Raw genomic sequence first — 18,896 nt, forward strand, 5'->3', positions numbered from 1 at the left:
GTGTGAAGAAATTTCGCAGCATATCGATTAACTGGTTTGTTTTGATGAAATTCAGGCTTGGCTGTTAATTGGAATGCAAGAAGCTGTGCACTTCTCAGTTACTTCGAGGGTTAACAAAAAGCTTTATTTTTCATTTCGGAAACCTGCTTTGGGGCATAATGCAAGGGCATGTTTACAAGTAAGCAGAACAGAATTTGTTTTCAGCCGGAAGTCTAACAAGGAACGATAGAAGAGTCCACGAATACAGCGTTTCATGGTCGAGAGGGCATCCTGGGCAAAGGCCTGTCTCACGGAGGTGGCGAAGACACGGTCTTACAGTGGAGAAGTGGGCCGAAGAACAACAATGTGCGCGATGGTAACGAAAACACCTATGGGGGTCGAAAAAAAGAAGTCAAGAAACAAGATAAAAATAAAATTGGCGCGCAGCTGCACAGATTGAGAGACAAAGCCACCGTCACACCACGAACCGAGAGCACAGAGGGGGGCTGACCTTCTTCGAGAAAAATGGCGGCTCGATCTTGCCGGCGCGTTATCCGGCGGTGATCGTCTGCCCCGGATTCCTAACCAACCGCACCGGGCCGTCATGCACCGCTGTCCAGCGGCGCGCACTTCTTTTAAAGTGGCGCGTCGCCGCCTTAGTTAGCGAGCGCCTCTTCCGGCAGGGTTGCAAGCCGCGCTGTTACAGCGAACAATGCAGCCACTGTGCGTATATCGCTTAGCGGGACAAAGGCGCATACATGCATAGGAGCCCCTCCCCCTTCAACCCTTTACGTTCACTCCCCCGCAATTATACTGGCGTATTCGCGTGGTGGCATGTATAGCCTGTGCGCTGCAATCGTGAACGTTCAGGGTGGAACGCGTATGTATAATTCGGTTTTCATAACACTGCCGGTATCTTGGTCCGCCGGTGGGAGAGTGCGTGGTCGCGGCAGCTATCGCGCATGAAATGACCCGCTTCTTGGCTGCGGGCCTCAACACTGACTGTTCTTGAGTACGCGGCGCGTCAATGCGCGCGCTGCTCGGCCACTTGTCGAGCACGACCCGGCCAAGCTCTTTCGCGGAGGCGTTCGCCTTTCTGATATTTATTGGGCCGAGTCGCTAGCCGCTTCCACCCGACAATCAGCCGTGCACTACTCAGACAAAGCTTGCGAATCACGTTTTTCTTTGCTTTTCTTGTCTTCCTTTTCTCTCTCTCTCTTTGGGGCGAGATGAAGAAGCGAAGAAAGTAAGACGAAACGAACTTGCCTATCGGGAGTGGTGTGCGCCAGCATCGCTGCGAACGGTATGTGTATGTCGCAGCAGACGAGGTCGGGGATCGTGCACAGGCTACCCCGCAACCTCCCGCCAGCGGCGCGCCACGCGCGTGCGCTCCCCGCCATTACATTTATACTACAGTCTACCGCGGAAGTTTTAAGGACCACGAAATTTGATGAAAAGACAAAATATTGTCGCATCTTTGCCGCTAAAGATGGAATTCACGAGAATCGTATACAATAAGAACGTTTCTGTTCTGGGGCGGGCATATATATATATATATATATATATATATATATATATATATATATATATATATATATATAAGATCTTTTTTGTCACGGATCTCGTTCTCCGAAGAAGTTTGTGGTTGGAGGTACGATGCCAGCGCGTATCGCCTCTGTCGATCTTGTCCAGCGTAAACTACAGCGCTGCAGTGTTCGCTTGCTCGAAGTAAGGTGTTATGGGCGCTGTTGCACATTCCATAGCTATTGCCGGGTCACTCGACTCTGCTGCAGCAAGGGTAGCACGGTTGGGGCCATCATTCTTCTCCGCTGTCTTTCCGCAGTCTCTCTCTCTCTCTGTTAATTTCTCTTGCTATGTATTCCAGTTCACGGAGAGCCTTTACATAATCTTAAATGTCATATGCTTCTGTTTCTTGTCCGGTTCTACTCCCGCATTCCTATCTACCGCATTCCTCTCTCTCTCCTTCAGTCTCCCTCGTGTCCTTTCCTTGAGTTTTGGCGGACGCCTCCGTCGAACGATTTGCAAAACGGGACCTCGGTACACAGCATATAGCCTATAGGGCATGAAGCCCACCACCACTCCCTTTGGCCGGCGAGATTACTTTCTGCTTTGCCTATTGCCCCCTCCCCATCCCCTTCTTTTTTTTTTTCTTCCATCCTTCTTACTTTCGCGTTGGCGGGGTGACAAACGGTTCTCGGCTTCCGGATTCCTTCGGTGAGAGCCCGCCCCGCGAAGTTCACTCGGCGTATAATCAGGCGCGCTCTCATTAATGAGACGCCGGACCCCCTCCAACGGTCGTTAATTCGCGTTGGTCAGGTTCGTAGTGACACTTTGCTCCTTCGCCTGCCTGCCTACCTACCTCGCACAGGGGATCGGCCGCAATGTTTCGCCGGCATGTGGTGTGTGTGGGGATGGTAGACACTGCACAAGGAAGAGGGCGCGGTCAGACGCGAAAAAGTAAAGGACAAGCGAACGAAAAAAAAAACCCGCCGTGGTTGCTTAGCGGCAATGGTGTTGGGCTGCTAAGCGCGAGGTCACAGGATCGAATCCCGGCCACGGTGACTGCATTTCGATGGGGGCAAAATGCGAAAACATCCGTGTACTTAGATTTAGGTGCACGTTAAAACACCCCAGGTGGTTCAAATTTCCGGAGTCTCCCACTACGACGTGCCTCGGTCATAATCAGAAAGTTGTGTTGGCACGTAAAACCCCATTTTAATTTTTTTTTAAGCGAACGAAAATAAAATACAAGGTGCGCCACCAAACGGCGTTCGAAAGCCGTGAGCACTACAGTTCACTGTGAGCTCAGAAGCTATACCGCATAGTGAACGAAGTGTAGCTAAACTGTGTCCACCCCCACACTCCGTCCCTCCTATCTCTTTCCTTTTGTTCTTTTGCGCATGCAACAGACGCAGCTGCAGATATCACGAAGTACTGTTGCAGCGGAGAGCTGCGCCCAGGGTCCACAGAGAGCTGGTTGATCGTCAAGGAAAGGCAGCGACAGAGGTTGAGTTCAATAGTGTCGCTCCGGCCGCAAAAGTTGCAACGATTCGCTGTCCGCCACGTAGTTAAGAAAACAGTAAGCGATTGAGAATGCACGCGTTATACGTGACGCAGTAAAGTTGTTTCGCAATAGACACCAGGTGGTAATAAAGGTTCGAAATAGTGCTAGTAGAAGTAGGTACACATGCATTGTTACATGTAATTTAATGCACCGAACGAAGAGAGAAAGTGAGACAAAAGAAAATAGAAAGCGATTGAGAATGCACACGTTAGGTTGCTCTACCACAACAGGAAATCCGCCTTGCTAGTATTTGGGTCGGTGGAAGAGGAGGTATGTAACACCTTATGTAACACGGGCGCGTGGGCCTGTGTGTCTCATTTTTCTTGTCCTCTTCTTTACTAAACGCTCAACCACTGCCGTCGACGCAAGTTCACATGAGTAAAAACTAATACAATCTGCACAAGTATGTTGTACTTAAGAAGCTTAAGAGCACGTTCGTCACCCTGTGCTGCGACATCTGGTAAGATAGGGATTCCAAGATGACCGGTTCCGAAAGTGGTCGGTTATCATGAGCTAGCAAAGTTGTGAGCGCTGTAGCTCTGTGCGCTCTAACGAGGACAGTCGCAAAGAATGTCCTCATAGATCTCCTCGTAACCACAGTCGTTACAAGGAGCGTTTTAGGCCATAGCTGAAGTGGAAGGCCTCGTAAAAGGTACTCATATAACTATGGTGGGCCAAGGGTTGTATCGCGTTGGGAGAGTCTAGATGTCATATGAAGGCGGAGCGACCAGCCAGGCGGTGCAGTATCTTCTGTTGAAATGTTGTCCTGTTCCACACGAGCAGTGGCCTGAAGCAACATACCAAGATCTAAAGAAACTCTGTAATATGGATCACCAGTTGTTCGTGTGGTCCGCGCGCCGCAGTAGCGGTAGTGAGGACTGCGGCACTGCCTTCTACGAGGGTGTTCTTGACTGATGAGACGAAAAGCACAACGAAGCGCGTCACATTTTCCAGCTGTCGATGTCATCGGGATACGCCGCGCATACTTTAATTCGCACTGAGCCTTATCACGGCGACAAGCAAGTTAGATGCCGTCAGCCTTTAAATGAGCATTATGAGTAAACAAGGGCTATTTGTACATTATTACTCAGTCTTCTGAGGATCAGAGAGAAACGCGCGGTATGCGAAGCGAGAGCTAGTCACATCCCTGGAGCAATTAGCGCCGTGCATATGATTGCGTCCTGCGCAGTTCTCGCCGCTTTCAAAAAATAGATCACGGGCAAGCTGTAGTTTCTGTCAGGGAAGCACTATCTTACTGAGGCAACGAACATTGCTTCGATGGTCTCGAATTACAGGCAAGAATTTGCGCCATCGCCAGGCGCCATACATGAGCTATCAAGCTAACCCGGGGAATTTATGTGCCAATTACTGGCGTGTGTGTACGATTTCCGCTTTGCTTTAGGCTGCAAGTCACGAACTCTGCGATTTTCACCAAGCCTCTGCATCATAGCAATTATGTCGGTTAGCTATTTCACGTTTTTAACTGTTATCTTTTTAAACGCTGCGTGGCAAGCAAGTACTGATAAATAGAAAGCGTGGAATTACTGCGCAGCAGGTTGATAGGTGCGGTTGCGAAAGTCGCTCCCCGCATGCCGGAGGTTTCCCACAGATTGTCTGCGTTAATTGCACCGCAAAATGTGAGAATCGGCCGTTCTCGGTGGCACCTGGGTCACGCTCGTCCCGGCAGGCCAGCCGCAGCGGCGGACGCGGCGATGTGTCCCGTTCTCGCGTCCCGCGATGTCACCGCTTGCCGCACCGTCGCCGATGCGCTTGGGCGCCGCAGTGCCTCCGACCGGGCCGAACAATTCGGGGTGAAGACAACATGCTGCGTGCGCGCTCCATACCCACGATACACGTTTTAGGGGCGACACGGTGTGGCTTCTCGGCCTCACTCGCTTATCGTATATATGTGCGTACAATCTGCACCTCAAAAGCGTTGAGTCGAAGAAACAGTGTGTTACGGTTTAACTTGCCGGGGCTGCTTGCTTTGTGCGCTTTGTGACACGCCATAATAGAAGGCTCCGAAATCAGTTTGCCCGCATAGTGTTGTGCAAAGAAGGAAGAGACTCAGCAGCATATGTTTGCTGAGTCTTAGGACAATTGATTCATAGCAAAATAAACCATTCGTTTCTGCAGCACTGCTGTGCTTCGGGGACCCAACGAGATTCACAGATTCACCATATAGTATTCACAAAAGCGAAACCTTCTCGCGTTTTGCGTTCTGCGTAGGCGCTTGAATCCGGGTCCTTTTAAATAGGCCCTTTTGCCATTTGTATGGCATTTTTTACGCAAACTTCCTATCGCTGGAAGTTTACATCCACTATCGCAAATATGTATTCGCACGCCACGTACATCTGCCACAGCGTCGGGGCACGAAATACAGGAGGGCAAGGAAGTTAAATAGAGCTGTCTGCCCAATGTTCTGATGCACGAACCGTCCTCAGATGTAGTGCGATAGTAGTGACGTTATGACGGCAAAAAATCAAAACATGGAAAGAGAGAAGAAAAATAAATGGCGACCATTCAACTCTGTGAAGATGCATGGAATGGAAGCGAAAGCTGACGACAGTCAAAGCTCTCAAACGAAAGGCAAAATGCTTTCGCTGCCATTCCATCTGCACAGAGTGGAATGTTTGTAATTTTTTGCTTTCGAGTCTGGCGTCATTGCTCCTTCGGAGGCGCCCGGGCTCGCGATTGTCATTTTCGTTCAGCATGGCGGGAACGTTCTTCGCCGGTGGTCGCTTCACGCCGGCGTCGTTTACATTCTCGTTGCTGTTCTCTACGACGCTCCCCGTACGCAAGCTGTCTGTTCTTTGGGTGTACGAACTATACGTGTCTGCCCCATCGATAACGCGGCTGTTTTTAGCGTCAAAACTTATCCTGCTTATATACTGTCATAACCTTGACGTCACGCTATTGTTCACGGCGAGCGTTCTAATCTGTTCCGCATTTTGACATCTGCGCCGCCGCACTGCACCCGTATGGGCTTGTTAGAAATCGCCAAGTCGGTTTCTGTCGCCGGACGCCGAAAAAGTACGGAAGGTTAGCCACATAGAGCTTTCGCTGTAAAAAGAAACACTTGATATACCAAGCTTTTCGCGCACGTTAAATAACCTTGGGTACTCGAAACTAAATCGGAGCCTCCCTTTACGGTTCCTTTCATGCAGCATATTGTCACTTTGGTACCTGAAACCCTGTAATGTCTTGAACACAACGCCCCTGCATGAGGCATAGCGCGGTTCCTGAGATCCCTGCTACAGCACGCGCATATTTTCGGAGCGTACTGTCCACGCCTATATACAGTACGACGCTGTGGAAATGAGCGCTCCGGAAGTCGTTTTTTTTTAATTATGGGGTTTTACGTGCCAAAGCCACTTTCTGATTATGAGGCACGCCGTAGTGGAGGACTCCGGAAATTTCGACCACCTGGGGTTCTTTAACGTGCACCTAAAAGTACACGGGTGTTCTCAAATTTCGCCCCCATCGAAATGCGGCCGCCGTGGGCGGGATTCGATCCCGCGACAAGTCGTTTTTCTCGTCATGAACATTGTTCACTTTTTTTCCAGTTTCCTTGTCCTTTCTTTCTTTCTTTCCTTTACTTTATTTTATTTATTTGTTTACTATTTTGCAACGTTTGGCGCGCACAGACGTGTTCGCTCCTATATATGTCGCCTCGCGCAGTTGAATCTATCAGTTCATTGTGCGCTGAACGACACCTTGACCACGATCAGCACTATAGGCGAAGATGTTTCAGGCAGTGCGCGTGTATATCACGTTCGCTTGTGTAAACCTATAGTTTCATCTGCCTCTGCTCCATTCCGAACTGCCTCAGCACGTCGGCATTCAAAAAAAAAAAAAAGAAATAGAGAGGGGGACAAACACACCCACATATGTGCGGCACTGTTACTAATGCGCGCGACGCTATATACTCGATGGCGGCAAGTCCGTTTGCGCGCACTCGGGGCAGCCTTGCACGGCGCCCAACTCCGCGTGCGCCGCGTGGCGCCGCAATCGCGAACGGCGCCGCACGTTCCTCAGCCGCGGCCCGCCTGTCGATGGCGCAGTGCATCCGTCCTTCTCCGAGCCTCACGCACTGCACACGCACCGCAACCCACCCCAAACTCGCAGCTGAACGAGAGATGGAGGAACACAACCTGGAACATGCGCACTTTCTCCGCTGGTTGTCTAGCTATACGGTGAGAAGGCACAGCGTATACTATCACTGGTAGCAAGATAAGAAGGGCGATCCAAGAATTGCCGGCACAACTCGTCAATCAATTCATTCCGCAGTGCGTGCAGTGTATACGCGGCACGGGGAGACGCGCGCGGTTCTATCGCGCGGCGACGACCGTAACGGCGGAGAGTGGTCGTCGCTGAGCGAGCAAACAGACAAAACGAGGGGAGTTGAAGGAAGCGAGTGTCCGTGCGGTTTTCGCCGCGCTACTCGGGCGGCAACGCGCGAAGTAGTCGTCGCTTCGTTTTCGGCAGTTTCGTTGCGCCGTCTGCGAAGCGACATACGCTCGTCTGCATCAAAGCGCCAGTCGCAGATGTGCGCAGGACAGGTGCGCATGGTGTGTATACGCTCGCAGCCCCGGCTGCGTTTCGGCTGTTGTCGAAACCCATCTTCGGCCGCTTTGATTGAAGGAGGAATAAAAGAGCAACAAGAAGAGCCCGATCCTTCACGCAGCCTGACCTGGAGGTGCTTTTCCTTTTCACCGTCGGCCCGACGAAAGGCGGCAGCTTTTTACGGTTGACATGAGTTTCCATACTGGCGCTGACTGCCCTTTTATTTGTTTAATATATACACGCGTATAGTGCCGTCTCACTCACCTCTCCAGAGAAAAATACATTTGCAAAGCAGACGCGCTGAAATAGTCCACCTCTTGACCGTGAACAAGATGTGAGTGTAGCTACCAAAAATGTAAGTGGAGACCAGATTACTATTAGCAACCGGTACGTCTTCACAGAACAGTGGAGCTAATGCACATTGAAGTCACTATACGCCATACAATATACCCTATATTCTGGCGCGTATACTGCTGGCATTTCCCGACTGCCGTTAGGCTGGAAGGAGGAAATTGGACGTCGAGCGGGACACCATGCCGGTTTTGGTGTTGCTAACGCGTCCTACCTATCAGCCTGCATCCCAAAGTTACGCTCCATAAATGCTCACGCCTGCATCTGTGGAGGCTCTTGCACGACAGCCCAACTTAACGGTGTGCACGTATACGTAAACTTGAAAAGTGCATCGCGGCGCCGTAAACTGGTCACCTCACGCGCTCCGTTTAGAAAAGCGGCTTGACTCTCGATATCGTCGCTGATTCGTGCGCAAGTCGTAAACGGCTGGAATATCTGCACTCCACATGTTCGAAAAATTGCGGATCTAAATAATGATCAGTGCTCGAGATCGAACACTAACAAACCTTACTGCGCATTGAATATGTTAGTATATCCAGGGGCTATGCTTTCTATCTCGGCTTTCTTTTTATTTTGTCGTCTTCTCTTTCGTTTCTTTCTTGAGGCTAGGGGAAGTTCCGAAAGGTTGAGTTTCAGAAGGACCAACTTCCTGAATGTTTCATGGCAGTGTCTATTGGCACGTCCGAAAATGAAAAGAAGGGCGCTGACCAAAGTGTGTTGTTTTTTCCCTCGGTCTTTAAGGAAAAAGATGATACCATCACTGCTATACTGCCTTAGTACATTTTACATTGTTACTTTTACTTTTTACTTACATTTTACTTTCTTTTTCGCTGCATACATCTGGCAATATCCTAACACATAAGTTCATTTTTTAAGACTATTTCATCACACTTACTTTCAACCGTGAATTTAATCGCTTTCACGGCTAATTGTTTGCCTCTGCAAAAACCCTGGGAGTCCCACCGACGCTGGCTGGACACATCAGTACTTGCGATATTATTTCTTTTTTCCACTGCCTCACCCGCACAAAGGATCTCGCTGAGTGAGAAGGTGAAAGGAACAGAATAATTCGTTTAATATAACCCGGGTGGCAATATCAAATCATTTAGCAATGAGCCATTTACTTCACTTCCTTTGAGCAGTGCGTACGTTTTGCTTTCTGAGGGAACGGACTGATCTGCTGCGCCCAGCCCATTACAGTCGTAACAACGCGTACAGAATACTTTCATGAATGAAAGCGGTATTGTACCACGGCACTGCATATGCGAGAGGGATGGATAGCTCACTCCCTCTTTCTGTCTTCGCAGGTGACGTGTCCTCGGTGGAGATGGTGCAGGTGCTACAGACGCAGTTCGCACCGCTAGCCGAGGCGTTGTGCAAGGCCGTGTTCGATCTCACATCGCGCGGCTCGACGGCCACGCTGGACACCATATCGGCTCAGCTGGGACAGGCCTTCCCGGCCATCGAGAGGCCTGGCGCCGACGTCGTCTACAGGGCGCTCGGGGCGCTCATCCGGGAGCGCAGGCTCTACCACACGGGCCTCGGATACCAGGTAGTCACTGCATATATAAGCATTGAATAACCAGAGCGAAAGACAGAGCCAGATTAAGGCGCGTGGCTACCCTGCAGCACACTAAGGAAATTGGCAACCTTGCGGGCGTTTTCTTCTGTTTGTAACTCTCACACATACACCCACAGAGGAAGGGTGTTTTAACGAACTAATGCACCCATATGAAAAGTGTGTGTGTGTGTGTTTGTTTTGTTTTTATTGCACCTTCTTCCCCTATGGGTATCTTGCCGAAGTGCATGCTACGTTTTCTTTTTTACAGTGATATATTTTGTTCTATCACTACCCTAGCCTTTCGAATTTCTGCCGAAATAATCCTGAAGTGCTTTCCGAGACGCGTATAAAAGAAAGCTGCGCAGCACTTTCCCTAGATTCACGTTGTGGACCTACAGATTACAAGTCGGAAGTGCTACATCGGCGCTCCGCCGACATTTCCACAATCAATAATACAACACCTAAACAATGGGTGGCTCCTCTAGCTTCTATGATAGGCTGACCCCACGTTCTTCAGTTTAGCTATAAACCAACACCGAGGTGAAGCAATTTAAACGAAGCTATCAGTAAGATCGGAAAGCTAGGAAGGAGAGAGGAGGACAAAATATTTCTGCACCCCCACTTTATGACCGAGGAGTGCCACCTCCGCGAAATAGACACTGTGCTCTTATCAGTAGTAGATTTCTCCGCATGCATCTGCGAATGTTTATTCCAACCGGCACTGCACGAAACCGATATGCTACACCAGAGAGAACATGCGCCTGTAACACTATGGTTCGCTGACGCTTGGCAACTGATCCATGAAACAACAGCGAAATAACAACGTGGAGCAGATGCTGTAAATATCCGTAATATCAGGGGGAGCCAGCACCCGGGAATGTCAAGATATATCGTCTGGGGCCGGGTTGCCCGTAATTCCTCGTTTGATTCTTTTCTCGCTAGCTTCTTGTAACAGTAAGCTTGAGCTGCTATTCGGGAACTGTACATATACGTTACTACAGCTCAACTTTATCTCTATTGTCCATCTAAGAAAGAAGAAAATAATAATAAAGTGCGGCGTTTAATTCCGAGACGACGCTCCCTTCTCTCTCTCTCCACACGTGTGCCAGGTCGCGGCCCCGGACACTTTCCTGCAGACCTCCCCATCGCCGGTGCCCACCGAGCGGCCCATGCTGCTCACCAACGAAGAGGCCATCTCGCGGCTCCACGGAAGTCCAGCGCACACCACGGACGAGTCGGCGGCCGACGGAAGCACCCTGGAGCGCAGCGCCTCCATGCGCCTGCTGCGGACCCGCGCCGGCGCCTCCGACGAGGGACTCGCGGCGCCCGGCAGCCGCTTGAGTCGCAGCAGCTCGGTGCGCCTGTGCCGCTCGTCGCCCGCGCACGACGGACTCGTGCCCGCGACGCAGTCCACGGGAGCTGGCGGCAAGCGGCACCAGGACACCGGCGCTAAACGTGCGTCCCTCCTCGTTGTTCCTTCTGCGCGCACAGTGCGCACGGTGTAGCATCGTGTTCAGTGCAAACCCATCCGTACGCAGAGCTGAGTGCCGAGTCAGGCGATGAGCGGAGTTTCTTCCTTCAAATCGCAATTTCTATCACAATTTCCTATCACAATTAACCCTCGATTAGCGACGCCTCACACCGAATTTTAGAGAAAAAAGATTCAGACGCTTCATACGTTAGTAAAGACTTTGAACGCCTGTAATCTTGTAGCGTTTAAAGAATCTCAATAAAGTTTGTAATACGAGGGTTACTGCTCTATAAACACACGGACAACAGAAGTAGAAATGGACAGGAGGCGCGCAGACGCACAACGGAATTTCATTGGGTGAAAGATGACATATATACATATATATACAATGATCAAAATGACAGTAACCCCCGTATTACAAGATGAACTTCCACCCACTAGCCCAACTTGCCGCTCTATTGCAATCTCAGTAAACACTGGCATTAAGAAACATAGCCGGAACTAAATATCACGTGCGCTTATTTGCGAAATATTGCAGTGACATTCCAAAGAACCACTCAAACGTCATATCTGGGTTTATGCGGGGTGGATACGGGGTTTCGCGGCTAGCGCCCCCTGTCACACCGCGCGCAGCTCGGCGCCTAGCGAGCGCCGGAGGCAGCGTCCAGCGGCGTATAGGCTTAAGGCGTTTTCGGCGATGCGCGCGTATCGCGTCCGCGGTGCACTGCGGCCGCGGCCGGTGATCGCAGATACAGGCGCGTTGACAAAAGCCAAGTCCCCTCCACAACCGACAATTATCATGGCGCGTTCCCACCGCCTCCACCCCGCCGCGGCGTGACCGAATTCGCACGCGTCGCGGGCGTGCGCGCGCCTCTTGAGAACCGGACCAATCTTGTCCTGCGGAGCGTCCGTTCGGTGACGCGTGCAGCCGCCGTGCGCGCACGCGTGTACCAGCTTGTCGGAGCCGGAGCGGTGACAAGCCTATTGGACGCACACTTCGCGGTCTCAGACTATAAGCCAGCCGCCGCAATAGCGGCGGTCGGACCCGATTCTTTGCAGAGGTGGGTTATGCAAACGAGGCCGACGACGCGCAGCTCGAATTGCCCAGCGAATGGTCACTGCTTGCTTTACCGGTCGTTCGCAGAGTCGTTTCACGAGCCGTTTCGAAATGGCGAGCAGCGTTCCAGTCTAACGGAGTCATGTTTCACGGTTGTTTAATGAGCTTGCTTCCCCCTTTTGCTGATTTTTTTTTTTCTGCACAAGGCCCGATAACGGCCGTCCAGGACGAGTTGCAAGCGCCGTCGTGTTTCTGTCGAGCTCGCTATGCAATTGTGCGTGCCATTTAGCAACGCGAGCTTGGCTAACCACAATGTCGCTGAGCACTATAGCGTACAGGACGGAGGATGGAGGGCGGTGGAGGGTGGCGAACATGGTGACGGGAGCATATCAGATCAATAAAAGAAAAAAAGACTGACTTGAAAAGATGGCTGGAGGCCTATGCACGTAACGGGTAAGGTTCAGTATGGCTTGTTTTGGGGGACTTGCATGCGAAGCTTCATAGTTTATTCAGTGACTCTTTGAAAGAGCGTTGGACTTTAGCTGGATACACTCAACGAAGGACTTCACCGTATCGAGCCAGAACAAGAGTACACATTAGGCGAATCGAGAGGAACGAGATGGATCTGCTTGTGCGCTTAGTGGCATTGGCTTGAATGTGCCACTTCTTTTATACATTCTCTACCCATGGCGAAGCACCACCTGCGGGTTACGCGCCACGAAAGTGCTAGTGACGTTCTTGCGGGCTACGAGCCTTAACTAAACTTTATAAATATCTCTATGGTGTATGTGTGTGTGTGTGTGACTGGGCTGTTAAGTGTTTATCACTGTATATATCATAATCATCACCCAGAACCGGGAGTAGCATGTCAGGCGAGCCACCAGGCTAACATCTCCAGCATATCATTAAAGCTTCACTCTCTCTCTGTCTCTCTCTCTTTTGCATACTCCTACAACACTGCAGTAGGAAAGTTACACTGCCCGCTAGAGTTTACATGCAAGTTAGTTTCCCCCGGCCGACGAATAGAGGACGCCTCGTCACGCACGGCTACTTTGGGTGGCATAGTGAGCTTAGAAGTTTTGTCACCAGAACAGGAAAACGGTATAAAATGACTCTACTATAATGATTGGCCATTGTCTGTCCTTACCATCTCCCCTCGCGTATACGCGCACGTATGAATGAAAGGCCTGCATTAATAAAACAGCGTTAGAACGACTGGTATAAGAACAGGTGCCGGACAATCCTGACAGACAGAGATGGGCTAATGTGGCCGGTCAATGACAACCATTTGTACGAGTGAAAAGTTTTGCCAATTCGGCCGCAGCTCCCATTTGCAAGCGGATAATGATGATAAAAAAAGTAAACAAAGAAGAATAATACAGCACTAAAGGATGTTCGTTACCATCGAGTCAGTTTGACGTTGGGGAGGAGGTAGGGTGGGTGGTAACAGATGTTTAGAGTTGCAGGAAAGGATAGGGGGCACTGTGCAGTCAAGTAACTGCTTCTCAGCGAGGACACCGCAACCGCAGTGCACTGGGGAAGGGGTGTTAAGTGAGGTGTAGTAGAGGGAGCTTGGGAGGTGGCACTCGTCAACAAAGGTGGGCAGGGCGCGCAGAACCTTGCACTGGATTTTGGAGTCCGAGGGGTGCAGAATCTCCTGCGAACGCAATTACCGGCGTTGACGGGGCGAAAGTCGGATGGACTGTATAGATTCACGCTGTTTGGCCAGGAGCAAGCGCTCATTGTGTTACTTATTACGACCTTGCGCCTGAAAAGATGAACGGAGCATGAAAGCTAAAGGAGATGCCAGATTGTCGTCGTTACAGATGTAGACGTTCGATGTGCACTCCGCAGTTGCCTGCGGCCTCCGTGTCTGTTAACACAACGAGAAATGCCGTCAACAACCCCGATCGAGGCATCATTTCGATGGCGCTATACCGTGCATCAGTTACGGAGCACCATCTCACATTAGTACAAAAGATTGAACGAATGGTTCATTTGAAGAAAGAGCGAGATAATAAATTGTTCTTCTTTTTTTTTCTTTCCCAGCCAGCTGTTCGCTCCAAAGCTCCAGACGCGTTATTTTGATCTTCCTCGGCCTGATGACTGCGTGCGCGGCAGTATTTCTCGTCACGCGAAAAAGGGAGGTCGCTAATCGCAACTTAATGCCCGAGCGAACGCTGGGTTACACAAATAACAGACACGAATCAGGTCCCGTTCCTTTTGTGTGTGCCCCGAGTTCGCGCCTGGAAGACGAGACTTCCAAATCGCCCCTTCCTTTGCGGGACGAGATGCGTGCGCAACGCTGCCTCTGTACAGCGGCCAAGCATGTTTGTATGCAGTGTGTGCCCAAAGTATTAGGTCCTTCGACAGTCGTGTGCGCTTGGATCGCTCGACCGCGCGCGCGCGCAGAGCCACACGAGTCGCGCCGACCCGGTCCTGACATCTCGTCTGCAGGCATAACCGACGCCATGACCACATCATAGTATGCGCGAAATTCCCCGTTAAGCCCCCACGCTTCCCCGCACTCTAACAGCCGGCCTCAAGCTCGCAGAAGTTTTGAAGCTCGTATTCGCGTAGAAAGAGGGAACTTTTATTTAAGGAGATGGGTGATTCTGTCGTCCGCGGGTAGGGTCCTCAGTCCAGAACTGCAGCGGTACGGTGAATATATATATATATATATATATATATATATATATATATATATATATATATATATAGAACGCCTCTAACATAGATGCTTTTGTTATTTTAGTTATTGTTATTTTATTTATTTGTTATTCTTTGGTGACATGTCAGCAGCTGGTAGACAAGTGCCCCACAGTTCTCGGAATGTTTCAGTTCTCTTTGTTATTCCTCTGTTAAAAGAGCCATTCCGTCGCTGCAGAAGCCCTTTTTATTTACGTTAGAAACATCGACACGGACGCTCATCTCGCTTCCGCGAAATTAAAGTGAAGCTGACTTGGCTCGAGGATTATGGCCGTAGTTATTTCGAAGTTGTAGAAGCCGAGAAGAAATCTGCCGGACAGCACAGCGTGTTGTTGCTGTCCGCAAAGGGGAATCTCCGAATAATTATTAAGTCGATAACGTTAAAGGTCCCGTGTCGCAGAAAATCCGGCACCGGCGTCCTGTGAGCGAAGGTTCCCGTATATATTTAAGTATATGTATGTGCCACGTTTAGCTATATGACATGCGTTATATGCAGGTTATATTGCCACATCATTCTATCACTAAGGTTGCCCATACCTTGCCTCACATTCTTGACAAATTTATTCCTTGGAATTTTGAGAATAACAACCCTCAAACAAATGTCATGAAACAAAACATCGACAGAGCATGCCTTTTATGTTAAATCTTCTCAGACTGAAATACTAAAGGTGCGAAACAATAAGAGAAACCTGAAAATGATGTAAATTTTCTTGGCGCGGCTGTGCACAACCTCAGGGATTCGCCCACGCAAGAGGCCGCGTTTCTATCAGAAAGCTCGCCTTCGTGCATAGCATTCGTGGCCAGCGTTTCCCGGTAAACATTACAGTTACGTAAGCTGCAGCTGATGGGAAGCGTGAGAAGCAGTCATGGATCATTGAATGCTATCGCTTTCCACTCTTAAAGGCGAACCTTAAGCGTCCTCCAATATTTTTTTTCTCGAAGCAGTGAAGCGGTGGCATGACAACAAGAAATTATCGATTGCCTTGCTCTCATTACAGAAAAAAAAATTCACAAAGGTGAGGGTCACACTTGTGCAGACAGATGTTCAGGGCGGAAATGCGGCAATGGGGGTTAAGTTTAGTCATATATACTTCGAGCATCCGTGTATTGCAAAATTCACTATTGGAGACTATATAACAGGTTCCGATACTCGGGAGAAGCATCAAATATACAAGGTCAGACAGCACATAATTAACTGCGCGCCTCCGGGATTTAGCCGCAGTGAGGTGTATGTTGACAATGCTATACAGCAGGAAGGACAGTGCCGCAAAGAGACGCCCTGGCCGCTGAGTCGACAGACTCGTTCAAAAACAAACCTTTGTGGCCAGACACTCAAAGTAACCGAACAGACTGCAATTGACAAGGGACTAATCGAAGTAATAGCCGTAATACAGGGGTGATTCTTCACTAGACGCGGAAAAGAAAGAGCACAGTGGTAAAGACTCTGTAGCATTAGCAGCTACTATAGTTGAAAGACTAACTTTTCGCAGGGCGAGAAATATTGCTACGAACTAAAACAAAATTGCGTACTTAATACCTGTAGTTGACGCCTACATAATGCGAAGCATTCATGATTTGTAGAGAACGGTTGTATGAATAGTGTAACTGTTGTGTAGCGATCAATTATGTAGATATTGTATATAATAAGTAGAACGGAATGGCAAACTAGAATGTTGAGAGCGAGCTAAAACCCAATGACATGTACCCAGTCGCCCCAACGCACATACCCAGTGCAGACACCCAGCGGCACATAACCAACGAAACATACCAGTATACCTACCCAGTGTTGCGGCTCGAGGTGGCGTTTGGGCCAGGAATCCACCAAGCCCATCGACGAGTACGTCCGGTAGTATAGGAATGAAGGAAAAAGGGTTCATTTTACATTATTTACACTAGCTCCTGATACGGAAGCCCACTGCATGCAGGAGCATATTAAACGTCCGAATTCACATCAGGACACGTCAGCACCACCTGCACCAAAGGTCTCCAATTTTTATAACGTCGTCTTCCCTAGGCGACTAGACTAGGGAATGTGGTGACTGTATCGCGGCCAATCACAATAGTCGAATCGGTCGCAATATCCCGCTAATGATACTGCACCGTTCCGCCTAACTTCGCCTCCGATGTTGCACTTCGCCCCCGCATATTTACCAACCTGGGAATCCGAGGTCGAAGCTGTTCTCATGGTAGCATTCGACGTTGGCCCTCTTCATCATTAGTTCAGGTTGTCAGGTTCCCGTAGAGGGGTCTTTGGTTGACACGTCAACAGTCGCCGTCAATGCTGTGTTGACTTCTGGATAGGCGCTGATGAATGGGTGGAGTTGCCTCGTGGTAAACGTCTAATTGATGCCCTTGACCATGTTGAGAGGTAACACCAGTCGCCCCTTCGGCACATGATTTCAGACAGCACTACAACCGGTATCGGCCCACCAAAACGGTGGTGAGGTACGACGCCCGCCCACCAGCAAAAAAAGTGGCTGCACTCGGAGAAGAATACTTATCATTAAAGTTAGCGCAGGTCCGACACCTGTGCCCGGACCGAGAGATCGCGAAGCTTTCGAAGCGTTTGCGCGAACATTGTTGCCCGACGCTGATGCCTGACCTTGTTTTGTGCATAGCGCTGATGTTCTCTTTCGACTCAGTTCCGCTTCTTCGCTTGTTCGGAAGTCTGCCTAGGCATCTCAGGTGATCTCACCTCACCAAAAGTCGGATGTATACCACCAGAGGGCTCGTAATCGCTTCCATGTCAGCGTGTTGCTTGGCGGGATTGATATGCTGATGCTTGAGTGTAGCGTTTTGGCGCGATGTATGCGCTGTGTGCGCTGTGCTTGAGAGACGCCTGACTTCCATGTAAGCGCGTTGCTTGGCATGGTTGCTGCGTTGATACTTCAGTGTTTTTGTATGCACTGTGCTCGAGAGGCATCAGGTATCTGACAAGTATCTAATGAAAGGTTCACTTTAATAATGCGCACAAAATTGTCCAGTTAAAGAAAAGAGGTACCACACCACGAGCGCCTTAAGAAAGAAGGCACCACAACACGAGCGCCCGTGTGGGTTTTTGTGTGCTTGTGTGTCGGTCAGTCCTGCGCTGCATCTCATAGCGCGATACTGAAATAGTAAATGCTGGACGCCGGATAGTATATATATAACCCCTCCCCCCTCCCCCTTGTTCCCGGCAAAACTCCCGGCTGCGCTAATGACTCCGGAGGCCGGAATTTCCACTCAAAATTGTGTTTTCGCGCGCAGGCGACGGGAAGTCGTCCATGTTCAGCCGCTGGTTCCGGCGCAGCCGATCCGAGAAGCGTTCCTCGGGCGAGTGCAAGAAGCAGCTGTCCAGCTTCTCGGCGCAGTTCCCACCGCTCGAGTGGAGCGACCCGGACTACGCGCGATTCCACTCGCGCGCCACGCAGACCAGCGCCGCCGTCGTCACTCAGCAGCAGGACACGCACCCATACGCTGCCCTGCTCAAGGTAAGCGCTGGACGTGTGCTTGTGCCGCAGCGTGTAGAGCCGGTGGCTTCTAGGTCGACGCGGTTGACCCATTCAGCCAGCGGGGGCTAATATTTCGCCGCGTGGTCTTCGCGACAAGTGCACTCGGCCAACGTTGCGCCGGGCTGGGCTCAACAGCGGGCTCTTGCTCAATTCTAATTCGTTCTTCGGCAGAGGGCATGCGATGTGCCGCAAGAATAGACTCAGAGACGCCGCCATTAGCACGACGGCGTGCTCTGGATGCAGGGCGATCGTAGCCCTTGCGCACGTGCTCCATGCCATCGCGCATCCCTCTCGCCCCTTTCTGCAAGTTGAGCGCGCCGGCTGTCCCCTTCTTTGCCTCTAGCGAGGGCAGTGGCAGCGGCCGTGTCTTTCTAGCAGCTGCGATGGAATTAAGGCTCATCGCAGCTGCTACCCGCCTAGTGGCGCTGCAAAACAGTGCCTCATGGAACTCGCTTCGCAGGGCAAGACGTTGATGGCGAGGAAGGCGTTCTGACCTCGCCTGTTCCGCTCCGTCTGCACTTGCTTTGACAATGTGACTATACGAAGGTTTGTAGCGCGAAGTGGTAACAACGGGACGACAAGAGACAGGGACGAGAGCTCGTCGCTTTCTCTTGCCCTGTAGGTAG

The 18,896-nt window shown here is 50.5% G+C and overlaps 1 protein-coding gene across 1 annotated transcript in view; it reads left to right on the forward strand.

Moving 5' to 3' along the window:
* The window catches only part of ko (Stork-head domain-containing protein knockout), a 447,377-nt gene that overhangs the window by 358,151 nt on the left and 70,330 nt on the right, over positions 1 to 18,896 (forward strand). Inside the window, exons 2-4 of the mRNA XM_075691312.1 lie at positions 9,289 to 9,533; positions 10,652 to 10,997; positions 18,026 to 18,249. Coding sequence (XP_075547427.1) covers positions 9,289 to 9,533; positions 10,652 to 10,997; positions 18,026 to 18,249 — 815 coding nt within the window. The remainder of the gene's footprint in view (positions 1 to 9,288; positions 9,534 to 10,651; positions 10,998 to 18,025; positions 18,250 to 18,896) is intronic.

Source organism: Dermacentor variabilis, chromosome 1, assembly GCF_050947875.1.
Source record: "Dermacentor variabilis isolate Ectoservices chromosome 1, ASM5094787v1, whole genome shotgun sequence".
NCBI classification, from domain to species: domain Eukaryota; kingdom Metazoa; phylum Arthropoda; class Arachnida; order Ixodida; family Ixodidae; genus Dermacentor; species Dermacentor variabilis.